We start from the raw sequence: 25,517 nt of genomic DNA on the forward strand, positions 1-25,517 counted from the left end.
TTGGATCCTTGTTCTAACCCTTAAACCTCTTCTAAACTCTTGAACCTCTTTTAAAGTCTAGAACCTCTCTCTAAATCTTAAACTCCTCCTAAACCCTTCAACCCCCAATGAAGTCGAAAGCCTTCATTACCTCAACCATGATGATGCATGTTCCTTTCACACATTCATGCACTATATTTACTTACCACACTTAAGCCTACGTCTCTCACCGAAATACGACTCGAGGTCCTAAGCTACACATATACTACAAACGAAAACCCCGATATATCTGCAGGAGGTGACAAAAAGCCTCGGAACCCTGCATACTTAGAATACCCTACTCTTCCTATGGAAGCCATGGGAAAGAGACAACAATTGCTCGTCTACCAATACTTGATTCAGGGGAGTCATTCGTGGAGGTGGTGGTTTAGGTCCCAGTACTGGCGAGGGTAATGGAAAATTTTGAGCCTTAAATTGCCCTTGATTGGTTGATGTGGCTCCTTGTATTGCCAATTTATATGCCTGATTAGATGGTTTGCGTGGTGCAGGCGATGGTAGATGCAGCCTTTGTTGATACGTGGGTTGAGGAATCACCCTAGGATAATGACATTGGGATGTGTCATGATTTCCCCAACTAACACAGTGGGCATAGTAGAGTGTTGGCCTGGCTCCAAGACAAGGTCTTCCTAAGTGGGATGATTTTTGACACCATATGTTATCTCTTTATGGAAAGAGATGGGGGTTGCTAGGAGCATCTTTTGGTGCTTTTATATTCCATTGTTGGCTCAACTTGTTTAATAGGTCTGTGGCCAACTCTTCCATGTTGAGCACTTTGGGCATCATGCTTGCATCCCTAGTTGCTTCTGAGCTTGAAGCCTGTGCTATTTGGGACATATCCAAGGAAGCTAAGGATCTATCCTTTTGGTGTGTCTCCCTCATGTTATCCCCTAGGCATATCTCCATCTTGTTGCATAGCTCAATCGATGTGGGATTCATAGCAAACAAATGATCATGTAGCTTAGCATCTCGTAGCCCTATGAGAAAGCGTGGCAGAAGCTGCACATCACTCATTCTCTCGTGGGGTTCACATCACGAGTTTAGATGTTAATCTTGGTGATGTAGTCTCTTAAGGACTCATGTCCTTCTGCTTCACCTCATAAAGCTAGTTAAGCTCCACTTGGGACCACTGGGGGCAAACCCCACAATGAAAGATCTATGCAATGTGTCCCAATTTATTTTCTCCTCAGGGCTTAAGGCTTTAAACCATTCTCTAGCCTTGCCATCAAGACTCAAGCTAAAAGAATTGACTTATTTAGATCTCCAATATCACCAAAGGTGTCACAGATTTGTTCAAACCTCTCAACATGGGAGACGGGGTCTCCTTCTCCTACAAACTTGGTGATTAGCTTGGCAATTGTGATAGGCTTGCTCCTTGAGGGGTTAGTATCCCTTCATGGAAACATTGGTGATGGAGCGGCGGCCCCCCTTCCTAGTGCTTGTACTAGGATTCTCATGGCTTCATCTGTAAGGACCATTTGCAGTGCATGAGGAGGTTGTGGAATGGTGGGCAATGTCCCATACATTGGTGGTCCTAATGAAGGGTTCCATGGATTTGATGGCACGAGGTTGGGATGGGAGGATCTAGGCCCACTAGGCATTGGCATTGTGACTTGGGTCAGGTTGTGCCTCACGGTTGGACTAGAGGTCCTCTAGGGAGTGGTATGTTCCCTACAGGCATAGGCCTATATGGAGAACTTGTTGGGTAGGGAATATCTCCCATGTTTTGTCGCCAAGGAGGTATCATAGGGGCTTCTAAGGTGGAGGGTCTTAATTGTGGACCTTCAAGGTTACTCCTCTGCCTCCTTTGCCCTAGATTTTGGGACCCTTGTGAGAATGTGGGTCCAACTCCATTCTCATAGGAGTGTATATCATCAAAGAATTGGTATGACAGGGGTTGATTGCAATTAGGTATTGTGGGATTTGATTTCTTGAGTATTGCTTCTGACATCGGTGGTTGGGCTAGCATTTGAGCCTCTGACATTGCCCTAATCTATCCAACAAATTGGTTTAGCCACTCTACTGGGTCTATCAATCCAAACCTTCCCATGTTATTAGAAAAGGTTTCCCTTAATGTAGTTACTATTGTAGAAGGGGTAGGAGAGTGGAGATCAGTGGGGGGATGGAGTTCAGAGCTACTGAGGCTCTAACATTGGAGGGTTCACCCATGTCTCTATCTTGACTCATGGACTCCTCCGAGCTAGATAATTCAATTGGTGGTGGATCTTGCAATGAGTGAGAACTGACTTTTGAGCTTACTGACCCTAAGGATGCCAAGCTAGGTATGGAGGTTGACAAGATGGTATTTGAGGCACTTTCTTTAGGCTCAAGGTGATCTTGTAGGACTCTTCCTGATCTCAAGACAACTAGCGCAGTGGTTGTTGGGAGATACTAAAAACAAGCATGGGATGAAATCTGATGGTAGTTAACGATAACGAGTCTAAAGGGGACTGTTTTAGTATAGCAGTGTGCAACAAATTTTAGGGTAGCACAGCAGCAGTGTAGGGATAGCATGGTAGTAGTGCAGGATAAGTGATTGCTAGCATGGTGGTTGGTTGCACTATGATATTAACATCCACTAGCACGATGGTTTGCTTCTATTATTACAAGAGGAATGGATTTGTGGATGTGTGGATTCGTTATGTGAAACCAGCACAGTGGTTGTTGGGATATACTAAAAACAAGCATGTGATGAAATCTGATGGCGGTTAATGATGACCACTCTAAAGGGGATTGTTTTAGTATAGCCATGTGCAACAAATTTTAGGATAGCACAGCAGTAGTGTAGGGATAGCACAGTATTAGTACAAGATAGGTGATTGCCAGTGTGGTGGTTGGTTGCACTAGGATATTAATAGCCACCAGTGCAGTGGTTTGCTTCTATTATTACAAGATGAATGGATTTGTGGATGTGTGGATTTGTTATGGGAAACCAGTGTGGTTGTTGTTGGGATATACTAAAAACAAGCATGGGAATTACTGTTTGGGATTTACAAAAACAAGACCAACACAGTTGTTGTTTGGGATACACTAAAAAGAAGCATAGTCTCAAATACATTTTCCATTTTCTAGGACAAGTGGAATATTGTTTCCTTGCAATGAGACTAAATTTTCTTAGTACTATCTCAATCGTCCTCGTCTACCGCTCCAAGACACCCCAAGATGTGCTCATGCGTGTCTAAATCCAATTTGAATACACTCTTGCCCTTCTTTTGTTGTGGGACAAGCTACATCTGGAACTTAATAGCTCTTACTAGATGAGAGTACACAAATGTTTGTGTACTCTTATGTAGCAGTTCATAATTGCAGCCTCTCTTGGATTTTTTTTTGTACTAAAAAGCTCCGACTACTACATCCCACTTCTCATAGGTTGTTCCACAATTATCCTTGAATGTTTCCTTAACCTTGTGCTTAGGTTTTGTGCATTGCAACAGAAAGTATGGGTCATCTTCCTCGTTCTCCCTAGATGCTGCAACAAATGCAAAGTTATCCCCCTTTTCCAGACAGAGTCAGTGAGGTCATCGAAACTCTCCCCAAACTGTGGTGAGTCGTTTGTCTCTCCATTGTTTGTCACTCCATCTAAACGTAGAGGGAAAACTTGAACTCGCTCCCATGTCTTCAGAGTTGCAATGTTCTCACGTCCCCTATGATGCATGCACTACAGAAACAAGAAAGTTTTCTTATTTTAATCAGTTGGTTGTTTAAAAAGCCCCATATGCTGTGCAGACCACCAACTCTCCTTTAATTTTCTCGCAATCGAGAACCGGCTTCTCCTTTGCACTTCATCCACTTTCACTTCATGGAACACTCTGCATACTACACTAGCTTTGTTTATTTTATGTTGAATGCACGCCTGTGGAGAGGTTGGTTGTAAGCCATGTTACAGCATCATGGGCATCATTGAGTTTTTCTTGAGGGCATGCTAATTGGTGTTTAAATAGAGCTTGCTTAATAACAGCACCGCATCCATCATGTTTAGCCTTGCCATGGCTAGACCCAAAGAAATTCCACATCATGTCTAGACTAGTCAAGGATTTGAACCTTGAATGAAATAGAACCCATGGGCTGATTTAAATTGAGAGGCAGCACCATCTGACCACACCCAATGTTGTTTTATATTTTCTGCATGGGGATTTTTCTTTTTCAGCCATTCCCCATGCAATAGAAAAGCATGCTGCATAAATAAGGTGTCATGTTCCCTATCATCTGAAATGTAGAAATGGTATGTGCATTGCACTGACCTAAACTCCAATGAGTTAGCAAGCAGATTAGCATCAGGTGTGGAAGAATCAAGCAAATGATTATACGTTATATGCACAATAATTATTATCTGCTTGTTGTACCAATGAGCACTTTGTATCTCATCTTGTTCTTGAAATTAAAAAATTTTAGCAAAATCTATGAGAGAGACAATAGTGTCACGCTAAGTGCTCTTATATGAGAGTAGCCATCTCTTTTTATCGGATCCTTCAACATTGACATTTTCAAATCTCCTCCATTTTAGAGCAACTGGTTGTCTTCCCTCATTTCATTTGGACAGACATTGAATGTCTTCTTCTTCAGCTTCAAACTGCAATGCTTGCATGTTCCACGAATGCATTCAATCCGGTGCCACTCACAATCTCCCTTTGGACAAACCATTGGCTCTCAGAGAGACCTTAGGCTACCAAACCTCCCCTCCATTGCAACACACAATGAGGATCCAGGTGGCCTGCAGACTGCGCATTCATCGAGGAGGCATGGGCATCGATCCCCATGGAGCAACGCTCTAACATGACTAGATCTTAAGTCATGCATAGCTTGCCAGGCCAAGTCAAAGTCTATGTGTGTTTTGCAATAATAAACATTCCTGTCTTTGAGTTTCCTGATGTACTAGGGCTTACAATGCTCAAATCTCCTTTGCCCAATTGAAATGTCCGGATTCTGATCCATAAACTTGAGATACAACTTTGTCAGCTGACCCAACATGTAGGAACAGAATAGTGAGCCCCCTTTTTGCTACTACTAAAAGAAGACAAAACACAATCTAATTAAAGTATATAAGGAAGCAAAATAATTTTCAACCACCGTGTTGGTTTAGGACAGTCACAATTTTAATCACCGGGCTAGTTTAGGACACGTTTAGGACAGTCAACCATCGGGCTACTTTAGGACAGTCAACCACTGGGTTGGTTTAGGATAGTCAACCACTGGGCTGGTTTAGGACATGTTTAGGACAGTCAACCATCGGGCTGGTTTAGGACACATTTAGGATAATCATAATTTCAACCCCACCGAGATGGTTTAGGACACTGTCACAATTTCAACCATCAGGCTAGTTTAGCCTGACGGTCTCAACTTCACATATTAGGCAATAACAAGTATATTGCTTCATTTATGAATTTCACAATTAGAAAATAACAATATATTTCCTTTCATTTTTGAATTTCACAATTTATGTCAGTAACTACTTGTTGTTTATCGTGAACTGGCACTGGACTGGTTTACTGGACAATCACATTAAGTACAAGCCATCCTAGTCTAGAAATAGTGGTATATGACCCGAATAGCAAGAAATTAAATTTAACGAATTTAAGTACTAAGAAACACAATAATTTTAACCACCGGGCTGGTCAATAACGAATTTCTATTCAACCACGCTGGTTCAGAACAATCACATAACTAGTGAATGAGCTAAAGTAGCCACGGTTGCATGATGTTCCAACCACTAGGCTGGTTTAGTAAAATAACAATATATTGCGAAATATATTTCTCTTAATTTTTGCTCAACCATGCCACCGAGCTGCACAACAACTTATGTATGTTCAACCACGTTGGTACATGACAATCACATAACTGGCGATTAAGCTAAATCAGCCTAGAGTTGCATGATGTTCCAACCATCAGGATGGTTTAAGATAATCACATCTAGTCCAAGCCTGGTTTAAGAAATAAAAGAAGCAAACTATCCCAAAGCTCAATCACAAACAACCACCGGGCTGGTTTAGGCACCATTGACCTACGTTGTATCTAGCATTTTTATGATGTGCTCCTCAAACACCTTGCATCCCATCCACTTCTTATAGATCTTCTTCCTATTTGGAGAAACTCTCGTATTTTCATGCCAAAACATCGTCACTGTAGCAATGACTTTCACACTTAGGCTGTCTCTCCTTTTCTTGCATTCTGTTGAAGCCCACATACTTTTTGAATTGGGATGATCGTGCATTGCTTATGCTCTATGTTCAACCACTGGAGCCATGTTGGTCCTTCTGATTGACAACATCTTCAACACTGTGCACCCAACTATGCCCAAACCATTTCTCGTTTGATTCAGGGGACACCAACATAGCTAATGTCGCCCTCTTTGCAGCTAGTTGATCTAAGCTATGCACCCCTTTCACTTTCTATAGGCCATTTCTTAGGTTAGAGAGCATCGCCTCTTGGGCATGCATCTCCCGAGGGGTTGGTAGGGTTGTTACTCCATGAACTTTAGGGTGCAAGCTAAATCTTGTTGAAGACTCAAGATTGGTAATCACCTGAATGGCCTGATTTTGCTGCCTGGAATGCTCCCACCAATCATCACCATAGCTCTTGCTCTTCACTCCAATGCTTCACTCCAATGGTAATGATCGAATCATGCATGCATCTGCAACCGCTTCTTGTTATTGCTACTGCTCTGCAAGGAGTCTTCTTTCTTCTTGTTGTTTCTCCCTTTGCACATGTTGTAAAAGTATCTTTCATTGCCATTTGGATACCATGCCAATGCTTTCCTTGACCCACACTCTGTTCCTTGTGCCTTGACTAGGCTTTTTAGCTTTCTTGTCTCGTAGCCTCTATCTAATTCTCTTGCAAGCCATGGCCAGTTGCATGTTGTCATTGACACCATGGCCACGATCACAGAGTAGAACCAGAGAACCTAGCTGGTGAGGCAAGAAAAGAATAGAAGATTACCTACCCAAAAGAAGACAATGGCAAACCAAAGTCTGCGCAAGGTTACGTCGAGGTGTTGCATGGCGTTTGCAAGGCGGGGGCAGGTTGTAGGTACTTAATCTTCCAAGATTTGATAGGCGGCAGGTGTGAAAATTCAAAATTCGTGGGAATAGCAAAATTTCAGCCACTAGTTTTCCCCCCTCCGATGATATACGTCAACAGAAATGGATATCCCATACAAGTGCAATGTGGCCTAAAATGCTTCAAAACACAAATAGGCCAAAGGGCACACTAGTGGGTCTGATGCTGTGTATTATGAAATGCAATGAGCTTTGGCATGCTTATGTGCCATCTAGCAAGCAAGTGCAAGGAAAAAGAAACAATTCAAAATTATAATTAGTGTTGGATTTATTAAAAGATCTTTGCACATGCACAAATTGCACTTTTTCAACTTCTTTCATTTTAGGGTAAATCTAGATACCAATATCAACAACTATCAATGTTTTAAGATCACCATGTAGTAGTCCAACTAGTTTGGATTTCAAATTTACAATACATTTTGGTTTTCAACAAATCAAAAAAAAGTTATAGAGCGGGCCCTCAAATGGGTATGCATCACTTTAGCACAACATTGGAGGCCCGTTAACCCATGCCTAATGTTCTCATTTAGGTGTGTCCTTGAGCAGAAGCTCACGTAGTGTACTTTTGAATGATTGCTTGGTTGCATGTATGTATAGAACAAAATTTTAATGTTTTTGAATAAATTGCTATATCCTATAGTCTTCAGGATGCATGCTTCACATGCAACATAGCACTTGTAATGCTTTAACGAAGGCTCAAAAAAGGGAAAAAATGCCTGGAATGGGGGATCACATTTTAGAGCATATCCCCGATTCCGGACATTTTCACCCTTTTTTGGGCCTTCGAGCGTCAGTCTTCAATCTCTAGGGTCGATTTGGGGGTTTGGGCCTGCTCCGGACGCGTTGGCAATGTCAGAATTATCAAATTTTGCACAAAAAAGCAAGGATCTTATATATGCATTTAATGTGAAGCCTAAGTACTAGACTGGCATTTTTGCAATAAGTATCCATATTTTATGGCATTTTCCATATTTTGAGTGCAACAAAAATAGATAAATAGTGAATTTGTTAGAGGGCCTCAAAATGAGTTCCCTTCTTTCCTAATGATCTATGTACACTGTATATGTAGACTTCGACAATTGGATTTATTGAAAGGCGATGACCGTGCAACAAGTGAGTATGGAGAGAGCTGTATGTACACAATGGTACAGGTAGACTTTAACAAATTGGATTTATTGAAAGGCAATGACCTCACGACGACAGTGCAACAAGTGAGTATGGAGAGATCTCTATGTTACATTGTACATGCAAACTTCGACAAATTGGGGTTATTGAAAGACAATGATCATGCAATGAGTATGGAGGGAGCTTTATATAGACTATGATAAATTGGATTTGTTGAAAGTCCATGATCATGCAACAAGTGAGTATGGAGGGAGCTCTATGTACACTGTAAATATAGAAGACTAGAGTGTTAGTGCCATATGGGCGAGTGGCACAAATGATTTGCTAGTATACAAATATACATATATAATCTATTATATAGCATTTCAAGGGGCACACCCTATAACATTAACAATACATTTTCTATGTCATCTTTACTTTTTGAGACTTTGTCAAGAGCTGAGGGGACCATGAGCCTTGCAATTTTGCAAAGTAAAAGCATGCCATCGGATCCCCAATAAGCCTCCAAAATAAAAGCTATTGATACTCGTGCCAACAACGGAAAGTATTGATGAGACTTTGAAAAATTGCATTGTTATTTAATCACGTGGCTTCATGGTTCAAGTGGACTTGGAAAAAATTGGCGTAGAATGCAGCAACTTGATCTTGCAAAAATGCGATTCTCTCGGTCTGGTCGTTCCAAGGGAGCCGTGAACTTGGACCGAATTATCAAGCTCTTTACAGAAACAAAGACAGGTTCGTTTCGCTCAACTTTGAATTGAAAATCCCACAACTTATTTAAGTTTCTTGATTGCAATTAGAAAATAGGTTGGGTCGCTTTTTGCACAGTACAAATAGACGTAGCTTCATCATTTTTTGAGAAGAAATGGGTGTGTACATTCCACCCGCAATCTAGGCAGTGGTTTAGAACGAAACATTCATCTTATCTTATGAACTGATTATTTGTCTCCACACGAAGTTGGCAATCTACTAACTACTTCAACACTTCGCACAGTTAAAAGCGAACCAAGACTTGATAGTGTGCCGGCTCCAAACAGTATTATTCGGAGTGCTGCAGCGCCTTGCAACCGGTATCTTCTGCAATCGACACGAGCATATATACTGGCCAAACGTTTTTCTTGATCTCCCAAGAATCGAAGCAGAAACCCACTATGATCTCCCAAGAGTGATTTCCTGTTGCTTAGTGAAAAATAGAGCATGAGCAGCAGCAAACCAGAGCTTGATTATCGTAGCAGGTACCCCACCCGATAGTTGCGAGTGATTATCTCCAAATCATATTTCGCGCATACGCAAATTCAGCCACACCCAGTTTCAAGACTGTACACCAGCAATGATGCGACGGACTTACTACCCATCGCCTCCCTGAGCTCAATTCAATAATTTCGAGTGAGCTGATGTTGCAGATGCCCAAGTTCCTGAATGTCCACTCTGTTCTTCCGCAGCCTCTCTGCAATTATGAATGCAAGCTCCAATGACTGCGACGCATTCAGCCTTGGGTCGCAGTGCGTATGGTAGCGATCGTTCAAATCATCCACAGTCACCGTCCTCGTTCCACCGATGCATTCCGTCACGTTTCTGCCTGTCATCTCCAAGTGCACCCCGCCAGCATGGCTGCCTTCTTGCTCATGCACATCGAAGAATGCCTTCACCTCGTCCTGCGTGACAGAGATATACAACACAACAAAGAGACTGTTAGGATCGTCTGCAAGCTGGATCAAGAGAGAGATATCCCATAGAAGTTCACGAGCTCTCACCAATATCGCGTCGAATGGTCTGGTCTTGAGGCCCGATGGCACCTTGATTGTATTGCCGTGCATGGGATCGCTCACCCACGTGACAATCACACCCGCTTGACGCACAGCTCGAATCAAATGGGGCAGCTTCAGCCTCAGTTTCTCGGCTCCCATTCGCACTATCACAGTGAGCCGCCCCGGCTTGTTTTCGGGGTTCAAGATCTCGCACACTTTGACGAGCTCAGCGGGATCCATCTTATCGCTAACCTGTTACAACACAGCCGGATGCATGAATGGGCAACCTTTCAAATTTGTTCGCCTAATTAGCTCCAGAAAAGAACGTGGTAGCAGAATTCGAAGGCTGAAGCTCACCTTCACACCCAGAGGATTCGCCAGCCCCCTCAGGAATTCTATATGGCTACCGTCCAGCTGCCGAGTGCGCTCCCCCACCCACAGCATATGCGCCGAGCAGTCGTACCAGAGCCCCGTTGTCGAGTCCAGGCGTGTCAATGACTGCTCATATGGCAGGAGCAGGCACTCGTGCGAAGTCCAGAACTCTGTGGACGTCATGATCGGATGATCGACAGTCAAACCTGCAGCTGACATGAATCCGAGAGCCTCGTCTACTCTGTTAGCGAGCTCGCGGTACCTGCAGAGAGGAATTTCCTTCAGTCTAACGATATGGACCGGACGATCAAGCGCATCCCCAAAGTCCGTCCGGAAATCAGCATTTCCGGTATCAACAAAGGAAGCAATCAGAGAACCGCAGGAAGCATATGCTTTAAGAGAATCTTACTATCTACAGTGACCAAACTGATTTTTTTTACATGCATCAAGAAAGAGCGATCCATTTACACACACAAGAACCTAGCGATAAGACATGTAAACAAACACTCGCAAGATTAAATTGCGAGCTCCGTTCCATTCTTCAAGAGCATCACCTGCAGCCTTGTTTATCTGAGGTGAAATCGAGATTCCATTGTGTGACCCTCTGCATCGCTGCATAGCCTCCTGTCGCGAATGATCTAAGCAAATTGAGAGTGGCCGCGGCTTGGCTGTAAGCCCTGATCATTCTGTTAGGATCCGGAATTCGTGATTTCTCATTGAAGACATCTCCGTTGATGTTGTCTCCTCGGTAGCTAGGCAACTTCACTCCATCCTTCACCTCATAGTCTTCGGACCTGGGCTTCGCAAATTGACCAGCCATGCGCCCCACCTGTATAAAATCAAACGAGCCATTAAGGAAAGCAATTGCATTCTCTCTCAAACGATGTGAACCCCCAGTATCAATCCTTCCGTCTTCGACAGAAATTTCACCTTGACCACAGGCATTTGCCCGCCAAACATCAGGACCACGCCCATCTGAAGTAGCACCCGGAATGTGTCTCGGATGTTGGTGGCATTGAACTCCTTGAAGCTCTCCGCGCAATCACCTCCTTGCAGGAGGAAGGCACGACCGAGGGCGGCTTCCCCAAGCCGTTCTTCCAAGGTTCTAGCCTCTCCAGCGAAGACTAGCGGGGGGAACTGCTCCAAGCTATGGAGGACGTTGTCCAACTCGGCCTGGTTGGGGTAAGAGGGGAGCTGGAGGGCTCGTTTGGACTTCCAACTGGAGACGTGCCAGTCGGAGGGAAGGTGGGTAGGGGAAGGAGGTGGCTGCTGTTCGTGGAAGGTGGGGGGGCTACTACTGAGGAGGGAGCGGGCTAATGAGGGGCGGAGGCGAGGGGGAGGGGGGGAAGAGGACTGGAAGAGAGGATGAGAGGAGGGAGGCAAGGAGGGGGAGGTGCTACAGAAGCTATGGGAGAGGAGCAAGGCATCCATAGCTGTGAAAACAAGGAGAACAATGTAGCAGACAGACAAACAAAGAGAAGAAAACAGACACACCCACAGAATGTGTGTGTGTTTTTCTTTTTCGTGAAGAGTCCATCCATCTTGCTTTCATATATATAGCTTTTCTGCCTTCTCATTCTTTTGACCCACCTTGAGTTCCCCTCTACCTAACCCCGTTCCTTGAACTCTTCTCCTTCCTTTTTTCCAACGTGTCCCTCGTTTCCCTTATACGCTTCAAATAAGAAAAGACACCCATTCCTCCTTAGCATTTTTTATTAATGCTTTCTTCCTCACGCTTCCTCCAACATCATAGCATTGTGAGAGTTCACCGACCATATGCTTGGTCTCACCTCAAGTGAATTCTCAATTCTCAATGGCATGGCATTAGCTCCTCTAAATGACTTCATTGTATTACTTCTCTCTCTCTCTCTCTCTCTCTCTCTCTCTCTCTCTCTCTTTTTGCATCATTGTATTACTTACCCATGTGTGTTTGTGTGGGGAGGGGGGGGGGGCCTTATCAAATCAAGGTCCTTATGTGCATTGCACAATTCTTGATCTCAAGATTATCTTGCAACGATGTCATATACCCATCACAATTGCAAATGAGAAAAATCAAGCTTGTTTGAATTTGTTTAGAGCTTAGGAAGACCTAAAGCCATCCCACAAGGTGAAAAGTCAAGGATGGTGGAAAAACCTCTTAGAATCAACAATATCAATGAGATGCAATATTATTCTTCAATATATAGGAAAGTTGTACAATTGGTAAACACAATTTACTTAGGTTGGTAAAATTGCTTAACTTTATTAGTGGAGTGGTCATGTGTAGAAAACTTGTTGAGAGGTCCATATGTTTCATGGGATGCTAGATTATTCCATCAAAGATTCACCACTTCATCACTCACAATGAACTCTCTCTCTCTCTCTCTCTCTCTCTCTCTCTCTCTCTCTCTCTCTCTTCCCCTTTTAAAAACCTTTATGGAGTACATTCAACATCAATATAATATGTTTACCTAACCCCTTTGTACTTGTTGCCTATATAAGCATTGTAGTCATAGTCGAGCAATCACTTCACACAAGGCAAAGTAGATTCTTAGGAACAAAAGAGTGTGAAAAATAATAAATGCAATACTTTTCAGCTATAAAATTCATGGTAAAAACAACTTCACGTTCTGGCCTGCACATGCGTATGAGAAATTTATAGGCCAAAGTTGGTTGCCACTTCTATCTCTACAAAATCACGAGTTTATCACTAGATTATACGTCCTTAGCTTGGAATCCCAAAAAGTTGATCATAGTAAGACACAAGCGTACATATACTACATGTATAATATAATATGTAAACCTCACCTCATTCATGTTCATTGTTTTTAGAAAGGCGTGGAACACATTATGGCTCATTTACATGGCATTCCATAGAAATGTATTTCTCATGCTCTTTGTAAAATGATATATCATATAGAATTATGGAATTTATTATATTTCCAAGAGTTTTATGAAAGGCTATTAATAATTCATTTTCTATGTGACATGCAAAAAGCACGTTGTGTCTTTTATAATCATCAATATGCATGTACCTAGCCAACACATTCATACTAAATTTTGCAAAACTTGTTCATAATAATCAAAGTTTACATGTCCAATATGACCAACATGGATGAAAAGCTTGTGGGATAGTGTATGTGGTGGAAGCTTTCCTCCTACCCTACTCACACTTCCAAATAAAGAAAGTTACAGGTTGTGATCCTTGCTTTTCTAAGGCCTTTCGATGCAAATAGTGGCTCAGTTGCTTAGTCCTCCTATTACTCCTCTTCCTCCTCACCTCATAGTATATATATCAATACACGGCTACATCATGTGAAGGGCACTCAAGTTACCTAGTATAATAGTCTATCAAAACATGTGCGTGAATGCACATGCGCACATGCACTCTCAAAGTTTCTATACATTTTAAAAATGCTCCCCAAAGGAAGGGATGTGAATTGTGACATCAATGATTCCTTTTGAGCATCTATGCTTTTCTAATGCCATGGTTCATGTTAAAGTAAAGGCATTCTTTAGGAATTTTGCGATTGTCCAAATTGTTTAAATGATAAAGATACTCCTTGTCATGGGCCTCCATGACATAGTTCCAATGTTGAGGTTTTGCAAAGCTATCATGATGAAGGATACAATGCTAGATTTGTCCACCATTCCTTATTATTGTTTGGACTCATTCGAAATCATTGAAGTGTTCATCAGCCTTGGCTTTTTTGCGATTTCCTCCTTCAACTTTCTTATGGGATCTTCTGCTATTATTCAACTTTGGAGGCTCAATTTTTGGAAGCTCGACTGCCATTAGGGCATGCAAAATGACTAAGTCATTATCAAAGATCTGATCTTCAATTTTAGCATTCTCAACCTCTCTTTCAAGGTCTCAAGGAAAATCTGAGTCATCATTGGTATGGGTACCTTCTTTAGGTTCATTATCCCACTCAAGATCAGCCATAAAGAATGGTATCTCTAGATCGATTACTTCTTCATGTGTGAGTGGAGGATCTACCTGTAGCACCTTAGCATCTATCTGTGAGAAGATGGGGTCTAATGAATGGCAGTTGTCGATGGTTGCCAATGTTTGTATCTAGTTATTGACATTGCTTTGTGAATCGCCCACTATGGCATGCTGTTACAAGGGAGCTGATTTGCTTGAGTTTGTCGTTGAAGATGTGTCATCCAATGCACTAGGCACAATTGGTTTTATAGCTCGTGTTCCCACATTTACCCTGACTATGGTGTCGTGATTCTGGATTGTCAGTCTATTAGTTCCCCAATCATGGAGGATTGATGCTTCCCGTAACCAAGGACGTCCCAATAAGATTCGATAGGATTTTTTGGTGAGATCCAAGATTATGAATTGAAGGGAAAAGCAAACTCCTGCGATCTTTGTGGACACGCCATTCACTATTCCCAAGGGTTTAGCCTATGAATCATCGGCAAGGCATATGTTAAAATTAGACTTTTGCATTGGTGGGAGACCCCATTCATCACAGAGCTCCTTTAATAGGACATTTACACCTACTCCACCATCCATGATGGCTTGGACTTCATTATATGCCTTGTGGATCAAAGGCACAATAATGTTGCGTATGTCATCTCTCTCACCCATCCACTCAAGGATATCTTTGATGTCGTTCATAGGTGGAGGGGGAATTGTAACAATCCATCCTTTGAAACTCTCCCAGAGATTGGGACAATTCCATAGGAGGATTTTGATGGGAATTGACACAAGGCAACTCAGGATGCTAGAGAGTGTGGCTCCTTCAAGTTGACATGGTGGTACACTATGTTGTGGAGTCTGTTGTTGGAAAGAGGCTTGAGTATAGTATCAATACTTTGCAGGGCCAAGTCATGGATTGGGTCTTGAGCTTGTTTCTCAGCCTAAAATTGAGCTCATTTCTTTTGTGCCCATTGTTGAAGTGCCTGAAAATGAGCCTTCTCCACTTCTGCATTTGGGTATGAAGCTTCTTTTTTTTAAGGCTCGAAAGTTGATGTGGATGAGCTCGGCTGCTCATTGCTTAGCAGAGGTGGAGGCACTTGTGCTTTCTCTTTAAGAAGTTGTCTAGGTTGGATTGGAATGTTAGGGTCCTTGGCGGCCTCTTTTTGCTGGCATGCAATTACATTGACAGGTTGTGATATTATGCTTGCTGGCCCCATACTTTGATGGTCCACCCCAATGATGCCGATTAGGACGTCATGATTAACCTCTGTTTGCTGTGGGACCTTATTTTTCATGGGACAATCCATACATGCATGTCCTATGCCACAATCTCTGCAGAGTGGTTGGAAAGTAGCAGGGCTACCATGATGAGGGTACTCTGCGATCCGGTGATTTTCTCCACAACCGTAGCACTGGATTGGTGCTCGATATGTGTTGGGACGTACTTGATTTGCATAAACTGGTATTAGACCCTCTGCACCTTCTACATAGTGCACTGGGTACTCTATTTCATACTCAAATGGCGAGTCTACTTCCTCAGCTTGTAATTGATGTATTGGAACTGCCTGAGGAGCTAGATTTGGTGCTCTTGGATATGTTTGTGGATTCGGATTCCTAAGTAGTTGTGGGACTTGTGTCCGAACGGGAACAGGATTTAGCCTCAGAGCTGGGGGCACTTATGCAAGTGCCAGTTGCCTGTACACTGGCATGGGTGCCACTTGGTATTGTTGAGGTTGAGGAGGGTTGTTGCTCTGCTACCACATTGAACTTCCCTTTCCTATACGTCAATTGTGTATCAAACTCTTGCATTAACTCATCCCATTTAGCTTTTCTACTTCTAAGCTCTGGCTAATTACAAATCCACTTAATGCTCTCCTGATCAAAGATGATCTCAAATTTTGAACCATATAAGTAGTGCCTCCACTTTTTAAAAGCATAGACTCTAGCATATAGTACCTTCTCATATTTCGAGTAATTTTGTTGGGCACGATCTAGCTTTTTGCTTTCAAAATCCACTAGTCGACCTTTTTGTAACAGTACTACCCCAACAGCAAAATCATTGGCATCTGTCTCAATCACACGAATGGTTCATTGGGATCCACTACTTTTAAGACAGGAGCTATTGCTATAGCTACTATTAATTTTTCAAAACTTCTCTTTTGAGGTTCATCCCATATGAAGGTGCTTCCCTTCCCCTTAAGCTGGTCCATCATCAGAATAGCAATCCTAGCATAATCCTGGATGAATCTCCTATAGAATCTTGACAAACCTAAGAATATCTGTAATTCTTCTAGATTTGTAGGATGTGGCCATTCCAACATGGCCCTTACTTTGTCAGGGTCCATACAAACCCCTTCTTGGGATATTATATGCCCCAAGTATTTCACTTCTTTTGCAAAGAATTCACATTTGGTTTCTTTAGCAAAGAGTGAACTTTCTCCAAGCAACTGGAATACTTTTCGCAAATGTTCCAAATGCTTTTTCCTAGTTTTACTATAAATAAGGATATCATCTAAAAATACTACAGCAAATTTCCCTAGATATGGCCTTAAGACACTATTCATAAGTGTCATGAAAGTTGCTGGAGCATTTGTTAATCCAAATGGCATTACTTTAAATTGATAATGCCCATACCTAGTACGAAATGATGTCTTAGGGACATCTTCTTCCCTAATTTGTACTTGGTGACATCCTGATCTTAAATCAATTTTACTAAAGTATTTTTCCCCTTGCAATTGATCAAAGAGCTCATCAATGCGAGGCATAGGACACTTATTTTTTATGGTGATTTTATTTAGTGCTTGGTAATCTATGTATAAACACATAGTACCATCCTTTTTCTTTACCAATAAAACTGGTGTAGGGACCAAGGTGAGCTACTTGGTTAGATTTGGCTCTTCCTAAGATATTCTATTAACTGTCTTTCGACCTCATGTTCCTCCATTTGACTAAGGCTATATGGGGGTTTACAAACAAGGGTAGATCTAGGAATTAAATCTATTTTATGATATATTTCTCTCTCAGGAGGTAAACCATCAAGTAAATCAGACGAAAAAACTTCTTTAAATTCAAAAATTAAATCATTGAAAGAAGATTTATACTTTTTAACATTATCAAAAACAACATTACTTCTTTCCAATGCTGAAGACATAAAATCACCAATAAAAGTAAGTTCAAAAAGATATACCTTGCATTCTTCTTGGTGTAGTAGTCATTCCAATTCCATCGAACAAATAAGAGGAGAGTTAGGCATATCATGTTCTCCTTGAATCTGGAAGACTCCACCATCTTTTTTAAACCTAATGGAGTTATTAAGATAACTCCGTTGTAAGCTATGCCCAAGACTATACAGCCATTCTCCACCAAGCACTACATCTGTATAGTCGAGATGCATGATTTAGAAATCCAAGGCATCCTAAGATAACCTTGAATATCCACCTTCACACCATGTATCATAGTGTACCAAAATTTATCACTTCCCTTTGCCAAAGAGACTGCATATTTATGGGCACTCGAACTCTCAGAAAATTTTAATTTCTTAAAGAATGAGTAGTTCAAGAAATTATGTGTTACACTATCATCGATCGTCACTCTTACTCTTTGCCCCTTCATTTTTCCATGCGTCCTCATTAAATCATGAGGACCAAAGATGGGCTGCCACTTTGCCGAATGTGGGTGCTATCCTCATGATAGACCTCTACCTTAGTGTACTTTTCAGTACCATTAAGCAGCAACACTTGCACCACATGTACTTGTTTTTTAGGAGGTCTATTTGGGGCTTTAGCTCCCGCTTGGTTATTTTTAGGGCAGTTCCAAGCAGCATTGTATTTTCCCAAACATTTGAAGCAATGATTTTCTTACCTGGCCTTTTCATAAGCCTCTTTCTTCAAGAGAGGATAATTTTGTGTTTGAGGTTTCTTAGGTGGTGCTTGAGGAATCTCCTTCTTAAAGTGCCCCTTCCTTTTCAAATTGGGAAATTTGTTGAACTTTGGAACAAAACCTGTTTCTTTTGAAGCTCCAACTTTGAATTTCCCCATTGTATCATCGTATAGTTGGGCATACTTAATGGCTTGCTCAAAGGTTTTAGGAGAATTTCTTTTCACCTCAACCTTATAAGTGTCTTTGAGACCTCTCACAAAGCCCCTTATTTTTTGGAACTCATCAATTCCCTTCATCTTAAGGATTGCCTCCCTATAGTTCGCTATGTACTAGACTAGAGTGTTTTTACCCATTATGCAATTATCCCAAGCCTCCCATGCTCTTTCTAATTCATTTTTCGATAAAAATTCTTTTAGGAAGGCTTGTTAAAACTCCATCCAATACCTAGGAATTCCATCACTTTCCCTGAGGCTCATCCACCATTTATAGGCTTTATTTCCAAGGGAAATACTTGCTTCCACAACTTGATTTTCAGGAGGAGTATTCCTGAGTCAATGGAAGTCTTGCCATTTTTGCAAGAATGTATTAATCACATCTTTATTACGCTCTTTTTCTTCCCCATTGAAAATTGGTGGTTTCAAGTCCTTAAGGATATTAGAGGTTTCTCTAAGTCAAGAGGTGGACCTCTCAACTTGATTAGGAGAAATCAGTGATTTTTCTATAATAGATACCGATTGAGAATCGGCTATCTTAGTTATGGCTTCAGCTAGGGTTTTCAATGTATCACTGATAACTCTTAGCTGTGTTTCTATATTTTGTGTTTGAGTCTCAAGTTTAGTGAATTCCATATACAGAATTCCATCATCACCGTAATCTATGTCCTCCATTTCCATGTTATCCTCTTGAGTTTCAATTTGTACCTCCTCATGTGTTTCCTCTCCAACTATCATTTTTCCTTTTCTAGTCCTTTCCTCGGCCTCCCTAATCATATCATCCCTTTCTAAAGTTGTCATTTTAAAGACGTGTATATTTCAAAAATTATAAAGCAAAGCACTTTATGTCAGAGAGAAAAATGCGATGCCCATTTCCCTGGTATTTGTTCGAGGCCTTGGATTCATCTTCAAAATTGATGTGTCCTTTACTTCGCAAGCTATCTTCACTTTTGATTCTGCTTTTGCACTTTCTTCTATCTCAAACTCCTTGCTTTGAAATCTCAAACTCTTCAAACCAATCTACAATCTTCTTCTTTGAGAATGGCGAGGTTAGGAAGATTGAACAAGGGGGTAAAAAGAGTCTTAGAACCTTAGGAAGAAGAGGGGTAGAAAAGATATTGATGAGTTGGCTTTTCCTAAGGTCTTGGAAACCTTAGATGATGTAGCTTTTACAAAGCTTTGAACTTTGCTTGTCGTTGTAGCCTGCAGCTTGACAAATGGATGAAGGCGTCGATTCGCCCAATTCTTCTTCCAAGAAGTTGCCCTTGAAGATCCTAGAACCCAAGGTAAACTGCGCACTATTTCACAAAAGTCCTCTCACTGCTCTGGGCAATAGCCCAACGAGGAATTTGGAGTAGCTTTGAAGAAAGCGCTGGGGTGTACTTTCGCAAAAGCTTGAAGGACAAATTGGTGTGCAACCTTCCACCATTCCTTAAGACTGGCCTACTCTGTATTACATGAGTCCCAAAGCTATCCCTTTTTATTACCTCTGAACTCTGACTCTGAGTATCTGAGCAGTAGTAGCCTAGTAGGCTGCACCATTCTACAGCAGATCTAAAACCTATTGTGCCGCACGACTCTACAATTCTGCACTATAGATAATGCACGCACGGCTCCCACATGCTCAGTCTCATATTAAAGTCTTGCTGCCAATCGCCATCCTCAATTTGTAGTAGCCCAAGCCCCACAAATCATCAAACATAGACTTTGGAGTCATTGACTCATTGAAGGTAAGGCATTCTAACTCCCGGTAGTCGGCACAATTGATTACTATGCTGGTGATTTCAAGCAGCACTCAAGCTTGGAACTTCCATTCATCACATCATTGATTTTTAGGCTCTGATACCAATGTTGCATCACCTTAAACATAGAGAGGCCTTTTTTTTTATGATAATCCTCCCAACCACGGATTCTTCTCATGAGCTCGTCTCTCATGAATCGTGAGTCATGAGGTTTCTCTGCCCAAACCTCAGCTATTCTCCTGCACATAGTGATAATGCACCTCAATGTGCTTTGTTCTAGCATGATAGACTTGGTTATTTGCCAAGTGTATGATGCTCATGTTATCACAATAAATGACAACTGGCCCATCTGTAGACTGATGCATATCATAAAGTAGCTTATGCAACCAAGCTACCTCACATGCAGCCATTGCTGCACCCTTGTACTCAGCCTCTGTGCTCGACAGGGCAACTGTAGGCTATTTCTTGCTGCAGCACTCCCAAAAGAGAACACATATCCACTAGTAGATCGTCTATCAGAAATACTACCAGCCCAATTAGCATCAGTGTATCCATGCGAGATCCATGCAATTGTATCTAAACCCCAGTCTCATAAAATAGTCCATACTACAATGTGGACTTCACATACCTGAGTATGTGTCTAGCTGCATCCAAATGCAGTTTCCTTGGAGCCTGCATAAACTGACTTACCAATCCAATAGCATAGCTCAAATCTGGCCTGGTAATAGTCATATAAATCAAACTTCCTGCTATGCGTCTGTACATAGTAGGGTCTTCCAAAAGCTCACCTGCATCTGCGCTCAGCTTCACATTCTACTCCAAAGGAACTGAAATAGGCTTATACCCTGCCATCCCATATTTGGACAGCATGTCCAATCCATACTACCTCTGCAAGAGCCGTATCCCACTTGGTGATCTAATCACTGGTCAATGCCCAAGAAATAACGCAGCTCTCCCAAATCCTTCATCTCAAACTTTTGCTTCAATAGCATTTTCACATGAAGGATATCTTCATCATTATCACCTGTGATGATCAAATCATCAACATAAATGACAAGCAACATAATACCTTTCTCTGTTTTTCTCACATAAAGTGAGAAATTTGCCTTGGAAATCTAAAAGCCAATACTGACAAGATACTATCCTATCTTGTTAGACCATGCTCTAGGTGCTTGCTTCAAGCCATACAAGGCTTTCTTCAACCAAACTCAGGATGAACAGCATGAACATAACCTGGTGGCTGCTCCGTAAAGACCTCTTCTTGCAAATCACCATGCAAGAAGACATTCTTTACATCCATCTGATGTAAAGACCATCCCTTTGATGCAACCATAGCAATGACTGCTCTTACGGTTGCCATCCTTGCAACTGGACTGAATGTTTCTTCATAATCAATGCCATATGACTGTGCATACCCCTTGACAACTAATCTTACCTTGTATCTGTTCATAGAACCATCTGCATTGTGCTTCACCTTATAAACCCACTTACCGCCAATTGCATTCTTGTCTTTAGGCAAAGGCACCAATTCCCATGTAGAATTTCCTTCCAAGGCATCCATTTCTTCATCCATGGCTTTCTCCGATTTTTCTTTTCCCATGGCTTACTCCAAGGAAGTGGGTTCTGGTTCTTGTATCACTTTGACCATATAGGCATAGTGAATGGCTATAAATCCATCATATTTCAGCCTATCCACAAGATACCTAGCTCTGGTAGACCTGTGCAAAATAGGCTCACTTTCAGGTGCTCTCAAAACATCCCTGGTCTTCCTTACTCTAGGTGCAACAATAGAAGAAATACCCAACTCATCATCAATGCTATGTTATGAGCCACTGGATTCACCATCCACATAAGAGTGACCTGCATTCACATCAAACATGGGCTGATCTACCTTCTCTTTTCCTTTTCGTGATACCTGCATACCACTATATACATTGCTTTGAGGAGATTCTCTTGATCTCAATCTGCCTGTCCATGGTGAAGTATGTGAACCACTGCTAGAGGACATTGCAGGTCCACTAATATTTTGTGATTGCTGTTGTGAATTCTGTGCAACATTACCATTTTGTGCATCTACATCATCAATCACATTTACTAGTTTATACCAACTGGTCATCTCATCAAAGACCACATCTCTACTCACTATAAACTTATGAGTATAAGGGTTATAGCATCTATACCCTTTCTGCTACAGAGAATAACCAATAAAGATGCACTTCTGAGCTTTTGGATCCCACTTGGACCTCAACTCATCTGGCACATGAACATAGGCAATGCAACCAAAAATTTTCAAATGAGAAATATCTGGTTTCCTACCATTATACATCTCCTCTGGCATCATGCCATGTATTGCTGCAGCGGGAGTCCTGTTCATTATGTAAACTACTGTAGCAACTGCTTCAGCCCAATAATAATCTGGTAGGTCTTTTTCATTTAGCATGGCCCGAGATACCTCTCCAATATGCCTGTTTTTCCTTTCTGCAAGTCAAAATGTCCATTTTGCTGTGGGGTATGACTGCATGAATATTGTTGCTTTATGCCATGCTCCTGTAGGGACCTTGCAAACTCATTTGAGTGGTACTCTCCCCCTCCATCTGACCTTAGGCATTTTATTTGTGGGCCTATTTCTTTTTCAACCATAGCTTTAAAAGCTTTGAAATGCCCAAACACTTCAATTTTCTTTTTCATAAAATACACCCAAACTTTTCTACTGTAGTCATCAATAAAAGTGACAAAATAATGACAGCCTCCAATAGATGCAGCTTTAGTAGCCCACACGTCAGAGTGGATTAATTCCAATGGCTTCTTACTCTCTTGAACATGTCTAGGAAATGGTTTCCTTGCCTGTTTTCCAAATTGACAGGCTTCACATACCTTATGCATTTCTGCAACCTTGAATTTAGGCAATCTTGCAATAATATTTTGGGCCTGCATTGATTTAAGTCATTGTACATTAACATGACCAATGCGTTTATGCCAGATATCAATATCTACAACTACACCGATCCCATGTGCAAACATTGTTGCACTCAATTCAGGCATATCCACATCCAATGTAAACATCCTGCCCTTCTTTTTTCCTTTTGCTCTCAAGCGACTGTTATTTTTCATATCCTCAACAAAGCATCCATGAGGATTAAATCTAACCTGCAAGCCCTGCTCAACCATTTGACCAACAGAAACCAGGTTTTTGGTGATATTCGGGACATGAAATACATTAGACAAGTATTTCTTTTTCCCATCCTGCATAGACAAAGGAATTTTACCAATCTGCACAATAGCATGTGCAGTATCATCACCAATCTCCACAAATCTTGGTCTTTCCATTTTCCTTGCATCATGCATCCATTTTGCATGACCTATCATGTGGTTTGACGCACCTGAGTCAACATACCACACATCATTGCTTTCTTCTGCACTTGTCACAGAATTGGTCATGTGTTGCACCATAAATAGATGCTCATTTTTTTCATCACCTTGTCTACTAGAAGATGCAGAATTTCCTTGCTGCAATTTTCCATTCATGATGTCATTCTGCTTTTTATAGCAGTCTTTAGCCATATGACCCATTTAACCACAGTAGTAGCATTCAACATTGCTGTTTACATTTTGGCCTCTTTGCCATCCGCCACGACCTCTTTGGCTCCCCTTGCCTCTAGAGTTACCACGTCCTCCTCCATAGGACTGGTTTTCTTGAGTTTGCTGCATATTCTGATTTCTACCATGGCCTCCAGATTGGCCTGCTCTACCTCTGCCTCTACCTCCTCTAGCATTTGAGTAGAAGACAGTCTCTTTTGAAGTTCCTCTTGAAGAAGATGCACCACAATTTCTCTACTCTTCAGAAATTAGCAAACAACTCCTCAAAATCAGGAAATTTTTCACGGATGGCAATGGATGTTCGGAACTATGCATAATCCTTTCCTAGACCATTTAAGGTCACAGAAACTAAATCATCATCTTCCACTGGCGACCCAATGAAAGCAAGTGCATCTGCAATTTTCTTCACCTTCATGTGGTAGTCATTGATGCTCATATTTTCTCTCTACACATTGTGCAACTCTTGCTTAAGCTGCATTTTCCTAGCTTGCGTATTTGTGCTGTACATTTTTGCCAAAGTATCCCATGCCTCCTTTGGTGTACTTGCATCCTGAATATGCACAATCATAGAGTCTGAAATACTGATAGACAACCAGTACATAACTTTTTTGGCTCTCTCATGCCATCCTTTACATGCCTGCATTTCTTGTTGATTGGGAACATTAGGAAGAACTAGTTCTTCTTCATTTCCTGTAATGAACTCCCAATAGCCTTTTCCCATAAGGAAATTCGTCATTCTAAACTTCCATGCTTGGAAGTTGTTCTTGTCAAGCTTTTCAGTGACAATCTATGAAAGAGAATCAAATGCCATTACAGAACACTGCAAAATATTCTGTCACTGTAAAAAACACAGCTTCGGCCTCACAATGGTAAATCTGCAAAACTGACGAAAGTGATATTTGACCACATAGTCACTTCCTAGTGATGATTTTGCATGAACAGGTAATAAGGATGATTCTGTAACTCCCAATAACTCTGTGCACAAGCATACGATGCAATTTCTACGACAAATTTTCATTGACCTGCAAACTAGTGGTCGCACAGCAAAAACAGGGCCTTTTTCTTAGTGCTTGCAGAGAACTTTGCCTCCAAAATGGGCGCCAAAATGCCCTTTTGCCACACCGTGAAGGGCATCTCAATCTGGGACAATGCACTCTTGCACTTTCCGGCTGTGCTACCTGAAGAGATTTGCTCCCAAACTCGAAAAAGGAAAGCAACACTGGTCCTCTTACTAGGACACCATGAATTTGGTTTGCTTTCTTGAGCTCCTTACCACGAACCAGGCTCTGATACCATGTGAAGATAGTGGGAGAGAAGGAAGGAGTCTCACTTATGGCTTTCTCACATACACAATGGTGGAATACACACAAAGATGGAGGCTGAAAACAGTTTTCCTCTTCTTAGTTGTGAAAGCCAAAAGAACTCTAGTATAAAGAAATAGAAGAACCCTATATGTGGGTCTCAAACCAAACTCAGCTAACTAAGGAGGCATACTAACTGAGCCACGAACTAGAGTACATAAGGATAGCTATCATCCATTCATGGGTGGTGTACCAACCGCATCTGCAGCTAACAAGTAGGTGACATAAATGCACAACGGTCACCCTGGCATATCACGAGTGGAGCTCGATATCTCAACACCTCCTAGTTGGTGGGTCCCTGGGCATCCTATTATGCTCCTAATGTGGCCCAATTTTGATTGAGAGAGGCAGTGTACCTAGCCAAGGCACCTGTCCTCTTACCAATGAATGGTGCAACATACAAATATGTGGGCTGAGTTTGTAGTTGGTTTGGCCCTTGTTCACTCTCCTTGCAAGTAGTTCTCAAATGCTTTTTCAAAG

The 25,517-nt window shown here is 41.7% G+C and overlaps 1 protein-coding gene across 1 annotated transcript; it reads right to left on the reverse strand.

Moving 5' to 3' along the window:
- Window positions 1-9,031: 9,031 nt before the first annotated feature.
- Window positions 9,032-11,842, reverse strand: LOC147881486 (phospho-2-dehydro-3-deoxyheptonate aldolase 2, chloroplastic-like). The gene is made up of 5 exons (XM_087402232.1): window positions 11,264-11,842; window positions 10,888-11,162; window positions 10,319-10,595; window positions 9,968-10,213; window positions 9,032-9,868 (listed from the first exon to the last, which is right to left on the reverse strand). The coding sequence occupies exons 1-5, from the start codon at window positions 11,762-11,764 to the stop codon at window positions 9,587-9,589; spliced, it is 1,581 nt and encodes a 526-aa protein (XP_087258358.1). The 5' UTR covers window positions 11,765-11,842; the 3' UTR covers window positions 9,032-9,586.
- Window positions 11,843-25,517: the final 13,675 nt, after the last annotated feature.

This window comes from Dipteris shenzhenensis, chromosome 31, assembly GCF_047967505.1.
Source record: "Dipteris shenzhenensis isolate YYH24624 ecotype China chromosome 31, Dip_SZ_1.0, whole genome shotgun sequence".
In the NCBI taxonomy this organism is placed as follows: domain Eukaryota; kingdom Viridiplantae; phylum Streptophyta; class Polypodiopsida; order Gleicheniales; family Dipteridaceae; genus Dipteris; species Dipteris shenzhenensis.